The following is a 21,406-nucleotide window of genomic DNA, read 5'->3' as shown; positions in this document are numbered from 1 at the left end:
TTCGTCACATGAAATCTCAATTTATCGTTGAATGCGAATATTGTTCTTTTGTGTGGGGTTGTGCCTGTTCTCCATGTGCCAGTGATGGAAATGGCAGAGCATCCACTGAAATGGACAATAAGGAATATACTCTGGGGGTGTCTGTAGATGTAAAAAAGCTTTCGACACCATTGAGCATTACCTACTACTAAAGAAATTGGAACAATATGGAATCAGAGGAATAGTATAAAATGTGTAGCTCACTTTAGGTTTAAAAAAAAAAAGTTACAAAACAAGATGATGAATAAATACACAACAGAGTTGTAATCCTAATTATGTTAAAAATTTAAATGTGTTTATTTCTGTTTGATTTGATTGCTTCTAGGGCCTAATAGGGTTGCCAGTTGCACTCTTCTCGGTATGAAGAGTGAGCATAATAATCTAATGTTTCAGCCTACACCATTTCGGCCCATATATTTTCTTTTCTCCTTAATTAATTAATTCATTTATTTTTTGTAAACTCATTGCCTTGTCATTTTTTTGTGGACCGAGATATATAAAACTGAACGAAACTGATACCTATAGCTTTGAAAACAACGTGTGATGAAATCATTAACACATTGCTTTTTTCAAAAAGGTGAAGTTCTGTCTTTGAGACAAAATCTGACAATCCCTCTTTACCAAACCTAGCATGCGGGTTTATTCTAATAAATTAACTGTAGCCTCCGGGGAGCGTGGGGAGCATATGCCAGTGCTTCACTGAGCCTCATAGGCTTATTTGGATGTTAAACGCTGTAAAGGTGATTCAAATGCATTATTACAAGAGTGACATGGCTGCAGTTGTAAGAGGCCACATTATGCAAGCACACAGTCACTGAGTCACCTTGGAGCACTGTCATCACTGAATATACAGTAGTTGCACTCAAACCTTCTGTTACTTAGCAGTAACAAGTATATATATTTTCAGATTTTATACATTTCATACACATGACACATGCACACATGTTTGTCTGCTATTCAGAGGTCTTTACAGTATATTATGGTAGAAACATGTGCGCACATTTATACAAACACACACTTGCCTTGTAATGTATAATGAAGAGGTACATTTGGTCATCCAATAAAACGCACACCTACACACACACATATATACAATCTGGAGTTACGTTTTAGTTGGTCAGTAAGAGAGGTGCGAATATTCGCAGCTGTACGATTGTGCAGGAGTCTGCAAACCTAAATATAGCACACGATCTCCTTATGTTCTCAATGACAGTCTCTGGTTGTATTTCCCTGCTTTGTGAGGAGCTAAAGTGTGTCTGCTGAAGACAACAGGCCTTTGGTTTAGCTCTGCTGTGTTTGCACAAGGGGTCATGGAAAGTGTCTTATCACCGGTTGAGTGGATTAGCAGTCTCCTCTAAAAATAAAATCATAGAGTTTATGATGGCGGACAGGAGGCGAAGCAGAGACATGGGAGATTATAATAAGGTCTGATAATGCAGTATCAAGTGAATAGTAAGCTGCGGTGCTTCCACTTGTCTTCTAACATGTTCTGGCACAACAACATGTTATTGTGTGTGTGGAGAAAACTTGTACCAATGATAATAGATGAAAAAATACAAAATTAACAGAAACAGGTTTCAGTAAATTCAGTGTAGTTTATATTTAGAATTGGTTGAGTAATAGCTTTTATGAGCTTGTCCTGCAAACAAGCTAAATTTCCACTTTCCCACATAGCAAAACAGTTTTGCCCCAGATTTGGCACACAACACACTTGCTGTGTCACACTTTCATTGGTCCCACATACTGTTTAAAATGATGATACATGTGTGGTCCACTCCTGTTTGCCAGATCTGGGCCACAAGTAAGCCATTGCAACACCACATGTCAACCAAAGGCCGGGTGCCTAGAGCACTGCATGTTTGCCACAAAAGGCCCAGATTTGTTTTGGGAGTATATTTGGGCCACATTTGCTAATTTAATTTAGACTCACTTCCATTTTGTTTTGGCCACAAGAAGGTGAAGGTGGTGGGATTTATCCGGTGCATGTTTTCAAAGTGTAGCCTGCTCTTTAAAAAAGCTTAGCTCAGATTTTCTATGATTACCAACCCGAGCTGTAAGTCTTTATAATGATTTCCCAGGTCCTATAACTTGAACTTCAGCTAAACATGGATTACTGCTATAATAGTTTCAGTCTTTAAAAGAAAGCTATTTGAGTATTTTATGTTTAAATGCCTTACGTATACAGTGTAACTTGATCTGTTAGTTTAAGTGCACATGGACAAAAGAATATTAGTAAAAGTAATAGCCAGAGAGAGGGACTCTTGAATATGTATGAGCCAATTTATGAGTGTCCACCATAAAAGTCCCTTGTAGTTTAGTAGGTTATGAAGCCAAGTGAGAGATCATGAGGATGATGAGATACAACCAGCACAACTGAGTTAAGGATTCCTGTTAATGGTTTATGTCGCATGATTTTACTCAACGCTGCAGCTCTGCCTCGCTCATCAAGATTTAAAGTGAGACTGAAATGGACTTTGGACAGATGAAGAGGTGCGTGGATGTTGTGGAATGAATAGGTGACTGTATAGACAGATAGATGGATATGGATGGCAGATTTGCCGGGTAAATAAATTATGAGTATAGATGAATTGTTGGCTGAATTCCCTCATAGAAGTAACGCTGTGACACACCGCGCGAGGGAGAGCACTTTCTCAAGCTCGCTCTGTGTCATCTCGCAGTGCTGCTTATTTTCCCCGCCAGTAAAACACTGGGATGTTTGAGGTGCCATGTATCCATGCATTATTAAAGCTGGGCCTCTCAGGGTTATAAATACCCTACAGAGAAGCAGCAACATGCCAGACTTTCATTTTCTCTCTCCCTGAAACAGTCACTTGTGAAAACTTGCTAAAAAGAAAATGCACACATGGTGGAGGGCGTGCATGCAAAACAATCCTATGTGCATATACATGCATTTACCCCCAGTTGAACAAGTCTGCAAACACACCAACAAAACATGCATGTAATGTGTGCATATACATGCTAGTGATGCTAGAAAGGCAGCTCCATGCAAGCCACATCTGCCTATCTAGCAGCAATGGCATGGGTAAAGCTATTCATGGGCAACAAGCCCTGCTGACAGCACTGGCCCCATTACTCTGACAAGCCAAAGACATCAGAGAGAGAAACACACACACACACACACACACACACACACACACACACACACACACACACACACACACACACACACACACACACACACACACACACACACACACACACACACACACACACACACACACACACACACACAGAGAGAGAGAGAGATGGTGAGCAGAGAGAAAAGCAAGGCAGAGGAGGAAGGAAAAGAGGACAGGAACACTGCAACACAAGGAGAGGAAATATATATAATTCTGACTCTAGAAAGAAAGAAGGATAATTCCTTTTGCCTCATCTGTCCCTCCATCTATATGTCTGTCTATTTGTTTTTCTGTCTTTGCCCCCTTTATTTATTATTCATCAAGGGAAGGAGTGAGCGCTTTCTCTGAAACCAGAAATGAAATGAGCTGAAATGAGCTTTGGTGTGACTGTAGGGGGGAAAGATTAATAAACGTGTTTACAAAGACAGACCATGTCACTGTGTGCAAAGAAACACATGCCTATACACACAGGTTTGCACACACACACGCAATAAACACATCACAAAACAAACACCCATTTTACTTCAGAGATCACTGACAACTTGTGCAGGTATTTACAAAAATGTGTGTGTGTGTGTGTGTGTGTGTGTGTGTGTGTGTGTGTGTGTGTGTGTGTGTGTGTGTGTGTGTGTGTGTGTGTGTGTGTGTGTGTGTGTGTGTGTGTGTGTGTGTGTGTGTGTGTGTGTGTGTAGGCTAGACAGCACTCTTATGGGGTTTCTCTCTTCATCATCACATGGTTAATTTTTGACCTGGCTCTTGCTGTAAAAACCGAGATCTCATTGATAACTGTGTGTAATTAATTGTCTCCTCTTTTTGGTCAATGATAATCTGATTACCTTCCTCTTTCTAAACAGCTTTGCGGAATTCGTCCCGAGCCTATCACTTGTGATGAAACTAGCCTCCAAGATACAGACAAAGTTATCTCGACTGCTTGAGTAGGACTTCATTAATGCTAATGAAAAGGGATTCAGTGTATATATGGGCATAAACAAATCCACATTCTGTGAAGGCAACGCGAGTCAGAGGTACACTCAGCTGATGATGTTGGTGCATGAAAAAAAGGGTTAGAGGAAAAAGAAAGGTCTCTGACGAGGAATCACAGAAGAAAGGAATCTGAAACTAGCGTGCACATTATAACTAAACACTATGCTGGTCCTCAAAAGTCTGGATGCCTTCAGACATTGCTAAAAGTTCATTGCAGTTGTACTTATAAACTGAGGAGAAGTCACTTCAGGTGAATTCCCTTCACAGTCAAAATCATGTCAATTATTTAGATACTCTGGTGGTCAAAGTCTTCTGAGCAAAAGTTTACCAATTCTTGTCCAACTGTGCATTTCATTATCATCATCATCATCATCAACATCATGAACAGCAGCATCTGCATTATCATGTATGCGCAGCAGCATTTCCTACCTGGTTGTAGCTGTGCACAGCTCCTCCAACCTGCCCGCTGCGCTGAGAAGTTGCTGCGGAGATGCTGTCGCTAAGGGCGAGGGTCTGGTTGCTATGGTAGCTGGCAGAGTACTGGAGCGAAGCCTCCGGGGTGGAGTTGAGCTGCAAGGAACTCTGGGAAAGGAGAGCCGGTCCTACCGATAGAGACAGGAGCGGTGTGTGGTTGGGTGGGAGGAAGAGGGTTGAGTTGAGTTTGTGTTTGTGTATGGAGAGATAGAGAGAGGGGGAGAGAGAGAGAGAAGGGGGCAGAAGAGAGAGGCAGAAGAGAGAGAGATTAAGAGTGAGAAAGAGAGGGGGCATGAAGAGGAGGGATTGAGAGGTGAAGAGTGAAATGGGGAAGAGAGAGAGAGCAGCAATTTAGAGCAGATAGTGCAGCAGTGCAGCACTCCTTGAGTTGGCGATGGCATACATAATTTATTAGCAGAGGGGAAGAGAAACAGAGGAGCAGAGAGAATGGGAGGAGAAGGAGGAGCAGGGAGATGGAGAGGATGGGAGGAGGAGGGCTGAAAATAAGAAAGTTGTAATAGATGGAACACCTAACAACTCAAAACTTTACCCCCCTAAACATGTTAATTTCTACTTTGCTGCGTCGCGGGATGTTGCAAAGTGGCTTCGTATGCCCCCCGATTTCAGAGGCAAACTCAATTCTGTCTAAGCTACAGCTACAGGGAAAATGCAGAGGACTGAATGAACTGATTTGGTGAATGGTGAGGTATGGCTGTAATAACACACAGCACACACACTGAGGATAATAGGATTCATTGATTCAAATTGGTTCAACAGCATAAACTTTCATGATACAATTACCTAGATTTTTACAATTTGGGATGCCTCTCTAACATCTTTGCAGGTATAATCAGCTTTATATATATATATGTAATTATTTGTGAAGGCTATGCCTATATATGTATGCCTTTATTATTAAGAAGTGTGACCAATATCATTATCTTTACAGGATAATAAATCAAATGTTTATATAATAAATACATAAGTATAGAAACAACCCCACTGATTTCTGCTCACCAGAGAGCTGTTGAAGGTGTTCTGCTGGTCGTAGTTACGGCACATCATTATAAATGTAGTTATGGCATTTTGATTTTGTATCATTCATTGTTAATCAAAAGCATCATTAAAATGTTTAACTTTTAAAAGTGTGTGGTTATAAAATAATGATTAAAGACAGAGAAAGTTCCAGACCTGTTTTTATCTTTTTAAGAGATATTTTGCAGTAACAAAACAAATGTGTGAAAGAAAAATAAATACACCTTTGCCTTCCTTTATAAATCTGAAGGAGAACAAGAGAAGAACAAGATTAATTCTGTACCACATTGAATTGCAGAGCGTCCTATTATTCTGCAGCTCATTGCATTGAATTGAATTGTAAATCTAGTCATGTGGAGTCGCACTGCATCGCAGTGGGGGTGAAACGTACTCGCTTCATGTGTATCTTTAATGTACTGGATAGTCATCAAGATGCGTATCCCATCGGCCCCAGTCCTGAGAATGCACGGCTCACACACACAGACAACAATCTCAAGGTCCCACCACCCCAGTTTAGGAGCGACATCACCGCCACCACCTGACAGAGTCACTACTGCAGCACCGATTAATAATCCCCTTACTCTGATTCCCCTGCTGGGCTCATAAAGCTGATATTGATTGGGAAGAAGAACATCATGAGGCCGTTTTGAAGATGGACTATCTTCTAAACTGCGTATAGGGTGATGAGGTCAGCTGGAGGGAAATGTTACAAACCACTTGGTAGTCAATGGTGAATGTGGTTGTATACATTATCTGTATGTGTGTGTGGTTTCGATGCACTGAAGAGCAGTTAGGTCTGTGACCTGTTCATTCAGCAGTCTATACATATTTCATTACGTTGCTATTTTTACTCTCTCCCCCCTCTGAATACAACGTTCTAGTACACGAAATGTATGTAATTATAGTTTGTAGCATAAGGAAGCCAAACTAGGATCTTTCTCCTTTCCTTACTTTTGAGATTTCAAATGTTTGAATATCATGAATATATCCTCACAGAGTCTACAACAAGTGTCTTCCCCAGAGCTCATGGCATGTCGGTTCCATCCCCCAAATAACAAAGAGCCTTATTATTGTTCTTCTATTTGCCTGCTCTCCATCTCTCTCCCTCTGTCTCTCTCTTCCCCCAGAATCCCTTCTTCTCCCCATGACTCTGTGTGATGTGAACCAAGACCAACTCTGCTGCTTCTCCTCTTCATAAAAGACCTGTCTTTTCTCATCTCAATTCATTCCCAGCGTTTTATGAATTATTAAACAGCACTTTGTGTTACACGGTCTGAGTGGGAGCTCCCAAAGTTATTATCACTCAGCCTTGGTGTTTGTTACATTGTGTGTGTCGTGTGACAAAAAGTGTGTGTGTTTGTTTCCATGTTCATACGTGTGAGGGGAAAGTGCGTTTTTTGTGATGATCAAATGAGAGGGAAATCTTTAAGTTTGTTCAAATGAGGGATGTTTAACATGTGTTTGTGCTTGTGTGATATTTCACCATGTAGGTGTTGTAAGTAATGTGATGTAAGGGTGTGCGATGTTTGTGTGTGTGGATTTGTGTGAGAGGATGAAATGAAAAGAACACTGTCGCCAGAAGGGCTTTACGTCCTTTTGTGTCTCTGTTGAGTCTCAGTCTCCATTTTCCCATGAAACATGAATTTTTCAACAGCTCAGTATAATTATGAAAGTCTCTCTCAGACAAACACACACATATACGCATACACACACACACACACGTCTCTCTATAGATGTGAGGACACTCACTGGCATAATGCATTCTCTAGCCCCTTACCTTAACCATCACAGCTAAATGCCTAACCCTTACCCTAACCCTAACCTAACCCCTCAAACAAGCTTTTGAAATTGTGAGGACCAACCAAAATGTCCTCACAACATCAAAATGTCCTCAGAATGATGGTATTGAACCAAAATTGGCCCCAATAACCATAGAAGACATGTGCGCATGCACACACACACGTACACGCAGTCATGTCTCCATGACTTCAGATGACTTTGTTGAGACTTACTAACCTTTAACATAGTTACTACTTGCCTAACACTAACCCTTACCTTAACCAAACTTTAACCTGACATTAACCTAAACCTAACCTTAACCTGACAGTAAAACTTATAATGCTTTGTGAATCGAATTTAATTTGACTACATTCATTTCCTAGACTATGTGTGTCCCTGTAAAATACATGTATGTATATATCTACTGTCGTGTGGCCCACAAGCAACTACAGTGTCAGCTGAAAGTAAAAAACAAGTTTGTTTTGTGCAGCCTTTCACTGAAGACAGTGACATGTCATAATTGGGTGTATTTAACATTTAGCTATTTAAAGTGTTCCCTTATGGGGGAAACACACACACACAAACTCTTACTTCTATCTATGTGAGGACACTCATTGCCTGAGCCTTACAGCCTAAACTGAACTGGGCCGAATTTATCAAGTGATGCTTTGATAGAGAAATATTTTCGAAGGTAAATAAAATAGCTGGGTACGGAGCAGCTACAATAAGAGTGCTCACAATGAAAAGTGCTGTCCATTTGACCTTTGAAATTTGGACTCATGGTCTTCCTACAAATAAGAGTCTAATTATTTGATTTTATTTAATTACTAGTTTTTTCCCTCTGCTGTTGCTGCTTTGCATTGATGAGAAGAAGGATGCAGTTTCAAGCACACATAACAATTTTTAGGCAAATATTCCAAAAACCTGTCCAGTGTTTGTGTCATCCTACACAACTCCAGACTTTGAAATGCTATAGGTTCTCCACTATGGCTAACCAAATTTACACATGGTAAAGCCTATGCTAAACTATGAGTATAAATGGGCTGGACCCCACATATGTGCATGCTCTTAAAATGCCATCCATTACAGCAATATTAACCAATATCAAAAAGGTCAGCAGACAATAAGTAAAATAGGAACGCAGTGTTCCACATCCAATGAGCTGCAAAGAAAATGCCAAGCACATTTAGAGACCTCTCACGCAGCCGGCCTCTCAATCACAGACTGAATTTGTTCATCAGAATCCAAAGCTCACAGGGTGGAAAAGCTGCAGGACACTGGGCAGTTATTGGTACAAACCTAACAGGGACATGGTGTGTGTGTGTGTGTGTGTGTGTCGTTTCTCTGTCCATCTACACATCAGAAGAGCAAAGACATTTGTATCTAGTTTGCAATAGGGTTTGCAACTTGGACTTTCAGTACCAAACTACACTTCTCATTTTGTGTCTAAGGGACATATTCACATTTTATATTATACTTAATCTAACTTTTTAGATACTGTCTGGTCTGGAACAAAATCCTCCCTCGACTCAACTCGCTTACTGTAAGTAGAAATGAAATCTGAGTGAGAGCTCAATATTAACACAGGGAATTGCTGCACTTAGGCCAGATATCTAATGGCCTATGGGACTAATAAGATAACATTTTCTCCTTGGCTTTCAGCAGAACAACATAATTAAACATTACACACCCACCTTGTATTTAAACCAACCATAGATATGTTTTTTATAAAAAAAATTCCGGATATGCTTAGTCACTCTCTTACCTCATTGTCAAGAGTGACTGAGCAAGAATATAAGAAATTTGAGAGATTGTTTTGAAGCAGCAATAAGTCTCTTTACATTTGCTAAGCAGATTGGTTTAATATCCTGTCTGAAGACATAAGCACACACTCATTGATGTTGATAAGTCCACTTACGTTCTCCGCTGTCCAGAATCCCTGATTCCTGAAGGGAGCGAATGCAGGAATCCACCAACTCCAAACCCGTGGTTAACTCATCCTCGATATCCTTCTGTCCATCCGCTGTGAAAGAGGAAAAACAGGATGTGAGAGACGGGAAATGAGGGAAGGAGACGATGAGAGATGGAAGAGATCTCCCTGCACTGTACACTTCGATTCTCTACTCTCACAGTCCATAAAACTCCAAACATTATGTCTTGGTTATGAGCTCTAGGACATTTTGATTAAATGCCGGAAAGGACTCTGATAAGTCTTCCCTGGGAGCTGCCTGAGTGTAAATGAAGTTGTTCGAAAAGTGTAGTGGATTGAATGTTAAGTTTGTGTAAGGAGATTTGGGACTTTGTGTGTATGTAAGTCTGTATGTTATCTTTAAAAAAACAGGTTTGAGCAGTCACTTCATGCAACAATAACTTTACATGCATGGCTGAGCAGCAAGTGCATGGGTTTGTGCGAACGGTGAACTTTACCTTGAGCGTTCCAGCGAAATTGCTCATCCGTCGAACTGCAAAAGAAAGAGGCGGTCAATGTTAAGAATGATAAGAGAATTACGACAATAAAGTTAAATAAAGTTGTACAATAGCAGCCACATTTTAAATATGTTTAAATATTTACATTTAATATTATTTACTGGACTGACAGCACCTGCCAATGAGCTACATTTGTTTTACTCTGAGGAAGTTTGAAAAACAAATTAGAAACAAAATAATGGGAACAAAACTCTAATGTCAATACAGTTTTTAGTCAGCCCAGGCCAATTACTGTAGATTTTTACAGCATGAAATCGTGACGAGTCTTTTCTGTTCTTAAATGGATGGTGTTATGGACGCATACGCAACTACAAAGCACACGCACACATTCACGCTCACGGACGCAAACATAACCAAGATGTATTTCCATTCTCTTGATCACTGTCAATTGATCTGGGATTGATGGGAAGGGGGATTGAGCGCAGAGAAAAAGACGAAGCCAGGTAGAAGGAGAAAGCAGACGGGGGAAAAAAAGAGGCAGAAAAAGAAAGTTGAAGGCGAGTATTGAGCCACCAGCTGTGAGATCAATACAGACACAGACACACTAAATGATACATATAGACTCTTTCATCTGACTTCATCTACACCATTAGTCTGGCTGTCTGGCTGGTTTCTGTGCCTGTCCTATTAAGACTGTTTGGTATTCCACACGCCCAGACTTCTTTCTAATTGAATGCCTGTCAGTGTGTGTGCTTGTGTGATTTGAGTGTCATTGCACAATTTGTGTTTAAAAGTGCCTGTAAGCTCTCGTGTGTGAACAAATGTGAGGTCTATGAGAATGAGTGAATATGTTGACATGTGTTTATTTGTCTATTTGACATGATGGTGATGATTATAGCCGAGATGGTATTGGTCTCCCAGAGATTGAGCGTCTTCTAAATGGTTGACGCAGTTTGATTTTAGACACAACAGCCTATTTCTGGGAGACTTACATCAAAAGGGAATCATGTGTGGCAATATGGTTGCAATAAAGTACCCAGCAATTTAGGTCATCATGTATAGACTGTATATAAAGAAGGATATGACAGCTCCTCAAAAGTGAAGCAAAAGTGTCTTGACCCCGCTCCCCTGCTGGTTGGCTGCAGTATAGGTCATAAACCCCACCTCCTCCATGTTAGTGAATGGTATTTGGGCCAAACTAAAAAGTCAAAATGCATGTCAACTTTTTCGCAAAGATGGTGTCTGACATTGTAGCTGTTAAAACGCTGATGTTCAAGTGAAAGGTTATTTGGTACTATACAAAAAGAGTGAACTATCATGATTATAGCCAATCACTACTGTGTTGACTCTGACTGTATATGATCCATGATGGCAGCGTTCGGATCTGGGATATTTTGACATAATTTTTGTAAAGTGGGAGGAAGTGGAGACGCGTCGTCCATCTTTGTATGCAAGTTTATCTAAATAAAGTATGACAGTAGGTTGCTATCCTTAAAAACCACTGGACCTATGCTGCTTACAGAACAGCTGATTCTGAAGCACGATGACCATACCAGAGTTCAGAGTTTGTGAGGACTGATTAAATGATGCTCCAGTAGGAGCTTGTGCGCTGCTGACGTTTCACATGAGTTAGCCTGCACACAATGGCACACTAAAACCATGGCTGAAACCAAACCATAGCCATCTGTAACCTAAATGTATACCTGCTTGATTAGTGAAACGTGTTGAGACTATTACAGGGCATGCAGAGTAATACAACTCATTGTTCTTAAAAGCACTCAGAAGGCAATTACGTTTAGGTTCCGCCCAATACACAACAACAGCAACTGTTTATGAACAGTCAAGAGAGTGAGAGAAGATGGTTGAGAGCGTCTGCCCTTTCACTCTACTGAAAATTATTGGTTACTGGTTGAAGGAAGGAAGGAAGGAAGGAAGGAAGGAATAATCAGTATTCACTTGCTTTTTATGGTTTCAATTAAATGTTGACGACAGGCTAAGTCAATGCTTTACCATGCCTGATATTTTTGACATCATCTGCAGGATTCCCATTTATCTTGCCCCTGAGGATGCAGCATGTCCTTAATTTCTTCAGTTCAAACTAACAGTTACATAACCGCACTAAAGAAGGAATGAGCATCTACTTGTGCAATAAAGCTCAATGGCAAAATCTGCAGATTTGTCCAAGATAAATCTTTTAAACTCAACAATTACTCTCCAGCTGGGGCTGAATGATGTAAGTAAAGGTCAGTTGGAAGCTAAAAGAAATGCTTGCAAGGCTAATGAAACACCATCATTATGTGGCAGCAACAGCCTGAAGGTCAGTAATGTGGGACAGTGATCAAAGGATCTTTCGATTAAATGCTTGGACCAGCGGAGAAATTTTCAATCCTTAAATTTAAAATTCCATTTGCCTATCTATACTGTGTATAAGGATTACGTTAGGCAAATCTTTAAAATTCTACTGTGGTTGTATTTGGTGCTAGAAAAAATGTCAGCGAAATATATGTTAGTATTTCTGATAGGGTCTTATTTTCACTGGCATCAGCAAATACAAGGTTTAATTGAAGCTTAGCGAGCAACTACTGATGCACATGGGACACACCGCCACCCACAAGCAAAATCTCAACCTTAGTGAAATATAACTCACCTTGACTATAGGTGGAGTGATTGCATTGCATTGGTAAAATCTAAATTTTGCGGATTCAGAGAAATAGCGCTGTACTTAATGAGAATGAAAACCAGGCGATGGGGAACCGTGCCTGAAGGAAATCCAACAGGGTAACAGTAGTGTCACTGTGTTAAACTGTAGTTAGTTAGAGAGACTAGGGCAAGACCGAGAGAGAGAGGTTTGCATGAGACACAGAGCTGATAGACAGGGCAGAGATATTTAATAAGTATTATTCCACAACGTTGCACACTCTCGCCTGCAATGCCTCAACACTACATCCAGCCAGGCAGTGTCTCTTTTAACAGTGAGCCTGTATTACAGAGACATTTTACCCTCACTTCTCGACTATTAACAGACAGTGTCCTCTACTGTCCCCAATGAAATTCACATGCACTCATACGCACGTACACTATTTAGCAGTCACAAACACATAGCCTGGATGTAAAACACAGTTTGCTCCTGTAGTCCTACTTTGTGCATTGGCGTGTAATGTCGACTGGTAACATAAAGGCTACTAAAAGTATAACTAACATATTCAAAAGCAAGGCTAAAACAGAAATGAGCAATGTGTTGCGGTGGTAGACAGCTAAACTTTGAAAATGTAGATATTAAAGATGAATTAGATGTATTTACATTGAAATAACATAATATACATGGATGGAAAATTATAGAGTCGTTTTTCCCTTTAATTTGTTGCACTTCATGTACAAATTAGATACGTGCTGCTATAGGTGATGTCAGGTTCTGGGAAAGTGCACTTTTGAGTTTTAAACACACAAATAAAAGAAATAAAACAGGTAAACATGCTGACAATGTGTTTATGCTAAAAATATAAAGCCATCTAGACGGTAATCCCAGAAGCCACATCCTTCATGAGTTATTAGGTCTCAGCTTGGAAGACATTACTCTGAGAGAGTTACATACTGTCACACAAGGTTCTGCTCAAATGCTCCAGCTGCCTCCTTTCACAGATAGTAACACTCCCTGTCCTGATAAGGCTGTCAGCGTGAGTGTGCGCGTCTGCGAGCAAACAACACACGTGCACACATCCACAGTTTGCTCTCACATAAAATAGAATATGCAAACAAACATACTCTCGCTCTTGGTAAGACTTTCAGCTGCAAGTTGTTCACAGAGCAAAATTCTTGTACACAGACACACAGATTACCCACACTTATATAAAGGGTGTCAAATTCACGCAATAATTCAACTTAAATCACTTTACATCTTTGATAACTGCAACCCTGTTGAGTTGGAGCGAGGAATAGACGTAAGGCTTGGTGTGCCGTTCGGCTATTTCATTACTGCCTGTATTAAAACAGGAGCCTGATAGACATAAAGTATGTGGTCATGTATAAGAGGGATAACAAATAACCAAGCTAAATCAGTGTTAGGCTGCTTTGAAAGTGTAGTGATGAAGCTTCACTAGACAGAAGCTACCACCCACAAAAATGTAGCGAGCTAAGTTATACATACATGGCTTCTCTAATTTGAGCATTACATTTCCCTTGGGGTCAATAAAGTATCTATTTATCCAACATCATGCTAATTCAATGCTAACTTAATAGTCCATTGAACTGTCAGTAAGATACACTTTTCATAACTGCTGTTCATTGGGATTGAAATAAAACTGAACAAAAGAGAAGCATTGACACCAAACAAGGGAGAAATTGGTCATTACAAAGCAACTCAGTCTATTTAATTTGCCATTTTCATTACACAATAAACCTAAAGTACTAATTAGCTTGAACGGAGGTTCAATTAATCCATCTCCCCCTAAAATGTACTGTATATGTAACCATGTGGCCATTTAAGTCAAAATTATATAGAGAAGAATGGCATGATGGTTCCAGGAGAAAATAATCAAATGTTTCTTTCATTACAATCAGCTCTGATAGACTGGTACAGTTTTATCTTGTTGGATTTAGATAAAACCCCAGAATCACTAAAACCATTAAAAACTGCATTGTTGTAAGCTGCTGTCACCCTTTCACTGCTCCATTGAATTATCTAGACATTAACCAGTGGATCTGTCTGACCGCAAATGTGTGACTCAGTTGAAGCGGATAATGTCTGATTGATCCCATGTGTGAATAGAGCAGGTCTTCACAAGGAGCGAGTGGGGGTGTTGATGACGTCTCTGTCCTCTTCAACTTGAATATTAAGTTTGAGATCTTTGAATCATGAGAGGCGGCGGAAAAAGGACACGCGTGGACTTTCAGAGCATTTGAATGCTTACGAGTTGAATAATTGCATTTCATTTTTAAAGATATAAAGGAAAACTGATTTAAAAACCCAACCAACTCTGATGTGCACTATACTAGCATCCCTTTGTCCTCTCTCATTTATAATGCTGCAGAACACTAGGGCATTTTTGTATCAGCATCCAAACGATATATTGTTATATTTACATGCAAAAGGCTATTGACAAGGCAGTGAAGAGGTCATATAAATGAGAAAACAAACGTGTAAAACAATCACGAGTACTTACCATAAATCTAAATGACATTTAGGAGATCTTTGAGGTTGTCTGTTTGTCTGTTTATTTGTTTTTTCTCCCCAGGAAAAAGAGTACTAAACCAATTTTAATCCAATTTAATGGAAGGATTGGGAACAGGACACGGAAGAATTTATTACATTCATGTGTGAATCCAATTAATGGAGGTGGATTCAAGGATTATGAATGGATGGATCAATGGTACTTGATGGACCTACTGTGTTGAGACCTATGAGTTTGTTCAGTTTGATGCATTGTGTCAGATGGCCTTCGTTGAGGTATGCACTATATTCACATACATTCCGGTTTCTTATATAATTGACATGCATTTGTAGAAATAATAGTTGACATATTAGTTATCATTTTACTATAAGTATTCATCATGATCTCCAGATACAGACCCTCTCGTCTCGGGTGTTAGTCGGAAATTCCATGAAGGGGCCTCTGTGTCAAGTGAAGGATATATACAGTATGTTATTTGTGTAGCAATGAACATGTGTCTAATGAATTAACGCCCTTGGACCAATCAAGTGACCTGACAGCTGCCTGCAGGATGCGTGATCAGGGACTTTTTTGTTTCAAAAGATGCTTTAGAGAGATTCGAAATTGACTTTGTGTTGATAGTGCGCAAAATGTCCATGTGAATAAATAGGATAAAATCACCGCAAAACTTCATCACACGTCCGACTCAAACTAACACAAAAAATGCGAAAACACTGAGGCTGAAAAGCAAAATGTGTTTTTGTTTATGTGAGTGATTGTAAGGGATGTGTACTTTGTCTCCTCTGTGTGTGTGAGTGTGTGTACACTTGTGTGTGAAGTCTCTGATACTCTATACAAAAAGCAGTCTATTGTTCTCATAACAAGGCTGGGGACAAACTTTTGTGGATATGACAGCTGAAAGACAGTGGCGCTGGAGGTGAATTGATTCGTCACAATATTCATTGAGATGACTTCTATTTCCTGACAACTGACAGCTGCAACAAAAAAAACAATATTCCTATAGAACAAAAAAACAATAGGGATATCTCAGCTATCTACAGATTTCTCCTGCTTTTAGGCCCTTCACATTCATATGCATATGTTTAGTCTACAAGTGTGCATTTATGTGTTAATAGGTATAGTGTATGTGCATTTATGCACGTAAGACATGCAGAGCAGAAGTAGACTGAGATCATACAGCTTTACACATATAACACATGTTGTACATAAGCAGATACAAAACAGTGATTGTAATTGTGTCTGTATAATGAAAAATAAATAAATAAAAAGGTCAGCATGAATAACAAATGCAATCACACATCGTGGGATGCTCTTAGTTGTCACAGCATCTATATGCATATACGCACACATGCAAGTCTTTACAATTTCATCTATATAGGGCTTTACTGTTTCTAAACATGTTTATTGAACAAATATACAAAAACCAAACAAATATACAAAATATGCAAAATACAATACAAATATACAAAAATGTCTTTAGAACGCAGAGCCTGGAGGGGCTGAGACAGGCCTACCCCGGTTGCTTGGTTACTCCATGGTTGGATTGAGACCCCTGTATATACGTGTGTGTGTGTGTGTGTGTGTGTGTGTGTGTCTGTGTGTTTTCATTTGATTACTTTTGTGTGCAGACACATGCACAATTGCGGTGAACCACTGTGAGCAGCACCTGCTGGTTGCACTATTTCAGCTTGGTACATCTGCTGTGTGTGTCTAAATCACTGAGCTATTATAGTTATTATGATAGGTGGGCTATCGCTGTTTTGCACCAGCACAGATAATGACAGAATACCCCCATGCATAATTCACCAGGGACGGGTGGCCTGACACCAGGTGTGCCCTGCGTTATTGTGCTCCACACACACATACACACACACTGGGGGACTGTGAGCATTCCACTCATCTAACGAGGATCACTGCGGCTGGACTGTTACGACACGTTATTGAACTAGAGATTAAAAGCTCTACTGCGCCCAATGTGAAATGTTATAATAAAAGTTTCACTAATGGTGGATTATTGAATGGTATAATAAAGATTTTAAGTGTGATCTTGTGCTTGAGCTACAGATTGAGTTTATCTTTACATATTAGTCAACTATAAATTTTGCTTGATCATAAAACCTGAAAATGTATATTAAATACGTTTTCCCTCATGATGTATTGAGATGCAAAAGAGCTGGTTTATGGATTTGTTTGTGCATAATACATTTGTATACACATTCACTGGAGCACTTACAGATCATACTGTAGATCATGCAGGGACATAGGAGCCTTATAAAATGTAAACCATGCGTGTGCACAGCAGACAGTTTAAAAGCAATTAAATAGAGAACAAACTATGTTATGTAAGCATTTACTGGCTGGAGGCTGCTACTATGCATTCAGGTATAGACTGAAGACTGTCTGAGGCTACATCCCACTTCGATGTTTGTTTGAAAACACATCAACTCTGGTACGGAATCACCTGGCGTCCACACTACTCTAAAGTTTTATAGCCCAGAAAACGGAAAAGTCTGAAAACACTGCTGGAGCTGTTTTAGTTTGACTACTCTAGGGCTGCAGTTCAGTCTGGACGAGCAGAAACTGATATGTTTGGAAACAATAATGTAGACACAATTATCAAACACTTGTTTGATAATTGTGTCCTTTCAGCATCGCTTATTCGTCAGGTTCATATCACATGACCCCCTTTTGGAAGTCAACAACCGGCATTAGCCTCTGCGACCAGAGTAGAACGCAGCATGGATATCAATTAAACGCATTGCAGACCTTGTTGTCTTTGCTATCAGCTGTAGTCGAGGTATATTATGGTTTTACAAAGATACAACTGGCTACATGTGTCGGAGACTAGCTTTTATTCCAGCAATTCCTGTTTACACCACTGCACCTTCCCGGTGTACGTGAGCGGTCATGTGAAATGCGTTTTGCCGTGTGTTTGTATGGACTGGGATTAAAACTGATACAGGGCCAAAATGAATGCTTGTGTGGACAGAGATAATTTTTAACACAGTAGTGTGGATGTAGCCGATGTTCTCAAAGTAAGTGTAGATTTAGTTTCAGTAGTTTTGCATTCACATACACTTATATCTACTGTATAATCCTCTACTTGAAAGTACTTGGATAGGCTTTGTAGACTGTATGTTGCCTTGGTTGACAGGTTTTTAATTTTGTTTTTCTGTACTACACTTTTCTTCAATAGTCATAGAAAGACGTAACATAAGAAATTTAAAAACATGCATCAGCGATATTAATTGGACAAATTGTGTTGGCTCCATTTAAGGCCTTCTTTACTGAATCATAATAGCATGTGCAATAATATTAGCATATATTTCACACATACAATTATAATACCACAGACTGCTAAGTACAGCAGCAAATAAAAGTCAAAAGATGATGATGATGATGTATCAGCACAGTGCTGGGCCACAAAGTGCGGTGAAATTCAGAGAACAGTTGGCTCCCGGAGAACCAGTCAGCAGTGATTCTATAGCACAGCAGATGTAACACAAATCACAGGTTCACACACGGTTTATTGAGGTTTCAGTTGTGTTGTGACAAAACTGTATGTCCACAGAAAAGGGCATTTTCAAATGTTTCCAGCTGGGTAGATGAAAGAGAAACTGCTCAAATTCAATGTGATGTTGACCCTAATAAGTATGTTCACACACCACTGTATTACTGAGAGAGAAAATCAGAGGCAAAACAGCAAGGGATTAACAGAGATTACAGAGACCATCGTGAAAACACTTGGCCAGATTGTCAACTGCATTGCTGGCTCGCAGTCAGAAACAGTTAGCCTCACCCAGTAAGAGTATTCCACATGTTGAACTTACTAACTTTGGTCTGGACACATTTTTAAAACTAGTTGTAATTTTAGAGAAGGGGATTGTGGTCTCGAAAATGAATCTGCAACAGATCCTGACTTTGATTACCCATTTTATACTCAAATATCTGCTGTGTTGTGATGAACAAACAAATGCTGACTTGGATGAAGCAAACCACATGTCGGCTACTTCTGCTTTGGCATATTGTCTGCACTGGGAATAGCCTACAGGAACAGATTGTTTGTCCATCTTCATGGACAGATGGAACACTCTCACAGCTTTTTATGTTCTTATGTCAATCACTCCCATCCTCCCATTTACATTGACAAAAACCTGTTCCTTCAGATTAACCAAAGGAGGTGTATCTTGTTCTTTAAGTGGACAACAGTCTATAGCTTGTCTGCTGAAAAATAAATCTCTTGTACCCTATAAAACCCATAAGCACATATTAATATGACACAGACACACAAACTCACATACAAGGGCAGTAGTGTGATGTCATGGGCGGAGAGGGCACCGCAAAGCTTTGTGGGCTGAAGCATGCAACGATATAAATCAGTCACAGTCACTCTCAGCGGCTTCAACTCCAGTGGAGGAATATAATATAATGTGTGTGTGTTCGTCTTTCTACAGTTGTGCAGACACAATCTAGTTCAAACCATTGTCGTCCTTACAACTTTACACGGCTGTTTGAATGTTGACACATAGTTTTAGGGTATAATTAGGTTATAGGGTGGTTTGGTATTTACCTGTGGTGAATAATGTTAGACAGAGGAGATATGCATGAGGTCATTGAATGTCCTCACATCTACTAAAAGACAAACGTGTGTGTGTGTGTGTGTGTGTGTGTGTGTGTGTGTGTGTGTGTGTGTGTGTGTGTGTGTGTGTGTGTGTGTGTGTGTGTGTGTGTGTGTGTGTGTGTGTGTGTGTGTGATGGGGAGAGGTTATTCGCCTTACATGTCTCTCTCTTTGAGGCCCCCATGAGACCAATTACCAATACCCAGTGGTTACACACACACGCCCATGTAATCTTACACCACACTGCTTGACAGTTTGATCAGTATAAATGCTCAACATGAGTCTTATACTGTCAATATTCATGATTCAGGGGAGACAGCTTTAAGTGTGGGATACTTACTACTATAAAAAAACACAAGCACACAGTGAAACTTACAAGACTTAACTCAGATTTGCACAACATTCAACAAATGATAGTGGAGAAAGTGCTTGATGACACTAATTCTGTGTGAGCAAATAGTATAGAAACCTTTTCAGGATTGCTTCTTGTCTAGTTATTTACATTATAATGGACAGTGATCTTGTCTCAGAGTACAGGGAGCTGTCAATCCTCCTGCAGTATTGAACTTAATGAACTCTTGGCGTTCCTTCTGGCCACTTGCTCAGCAGTTCACTTTTGATCAGGAACAAACACCTCTGGCTGATTCATTTACTCTACAGGTCATTTGTTTGAACTAGTGCAGCTCCCGTTCTAAACCTGCCTGTTTGGAATGTGCTGGTTTCTTGTCCTGTGTTAAAGGGGACATAGCATGCAAATTCCACTTTGTTAGTGCTTCTACAGGTTAATGTGGGTATCTGGCATGTCTACCAACCCAACAACTCTGGGGAAAAAACACTCGCGCGTTTTGTTATAGTTCCTCTAAGTCAGAAACGTCATGCTTGAGCGACTCGATTGCGCTTCCTGGGTTTTGTGTCGTAACAAGGAACTGGAAGTCTCCCTACATGGTCTTGCTACTGTAACCCCCGAACCCCAACATTCAACGGGTACAACAACAAGCGGAGAAAGCAGAATCGCGGGCTGACCTTATATATACAGTCTATGGGGCTGACCAGCGCGGAGAAATGCTCGTCCCGTGTGAACAGCCAGGCGGCTGCGCGCTTGAGAAGACCGCTGCGCTGCCTCGCAGCGGTCTTCCACACTGCCAGCTGTGTGGAAGACTTCCGCAGTGTTCAGCTCTACTGTATGCCGGGTTACAGTAGTTACGCCGGGTTACAGTAGTTACGCCGGGGTACAGTAGTTACGCCGGGTTACAGTAGTTACGCCGGGTACACCGACGCGGAAGCGCCGCTGCGAGGCAGCGCAGCGCCGTTCTCAGCATGCAGCCGCCTGGCTGTTCACACGGGGACGAGCACTTCTCTGCTGGTCAGCCCCATAGACTGTATATATAAGGGTCAGCCCGCGATTCTGCTTTCTCCGCTTGTTGTTGTACCCGTTGAATGTCGGGGTTCGGGTAAATGATGGTCTTCATAGCCCCCACCCCTCTCTTTCTCTCTGTCTGTCTGCTTGTGTGCTTGTAGTGGATGGGCAGAGGGGGACATTTAATTATGTGATTGGGAAAATTAAAACTCCAGGACAACAGAAGGGGAATACAAAGTATGGGATGCATATTTGATAATTTATATCATATAAAATATGTAATTTATATCGTTTAAAATCATGGGGGGAGAGGGGGGAGGGGGGAGCTGGCTCATTAGCATTTAAAGGAACAGGCACTCAAAACAGGTCACTCTGTGGAGGGCT

At 40.4% G+C, this 21,406-nt stretch overlaps 1 protein-coding gene across 1 annotated transcript in view; it reads right to left on the bottom strand.

Moving 5' to 3' along the window:
• The window catches only part of ctnnd2a (catenin (cadherin-associated protein), delta 2a), a 244,656-nt gene that overhangs the window by 128,892 nt on the left and 94,358 nt on the right, over positions 1-21,406 (bottom strand). Inside the window, 3 exon segments of the mRNA XM_035143145.2 lie at positions 4,593-4,765; positions 9,370-9,474; positions 9,879-9,913. Of these exon segments, the coding sequence (XP_034999036.2) occupies positions 4,593-4,765; positions 9,370-9,474; positions 9,879-9,913 (313 nt within the window).

Source organism: Hippoglossus stenolepis, chromosome 19, assembly GCF_022539355.2.
Source record: "Hippoglossus stenolepis isolate QCI-W04-F060 chromosome 19, HSTE1.2, whole genome shotgun sequence".
NCBI lineage: Eukaryota > Metazoa > Chordata > Actinopteri > Pleuronectiformes > Pleuronectidae > Hippoglossus > Hippoglossus stenolepis.
The sequence above is the reverse complement of the archived record's forward strand: the minus strand, read 5'-3'. Positions and strand labels throughout refer to the sequence as shown.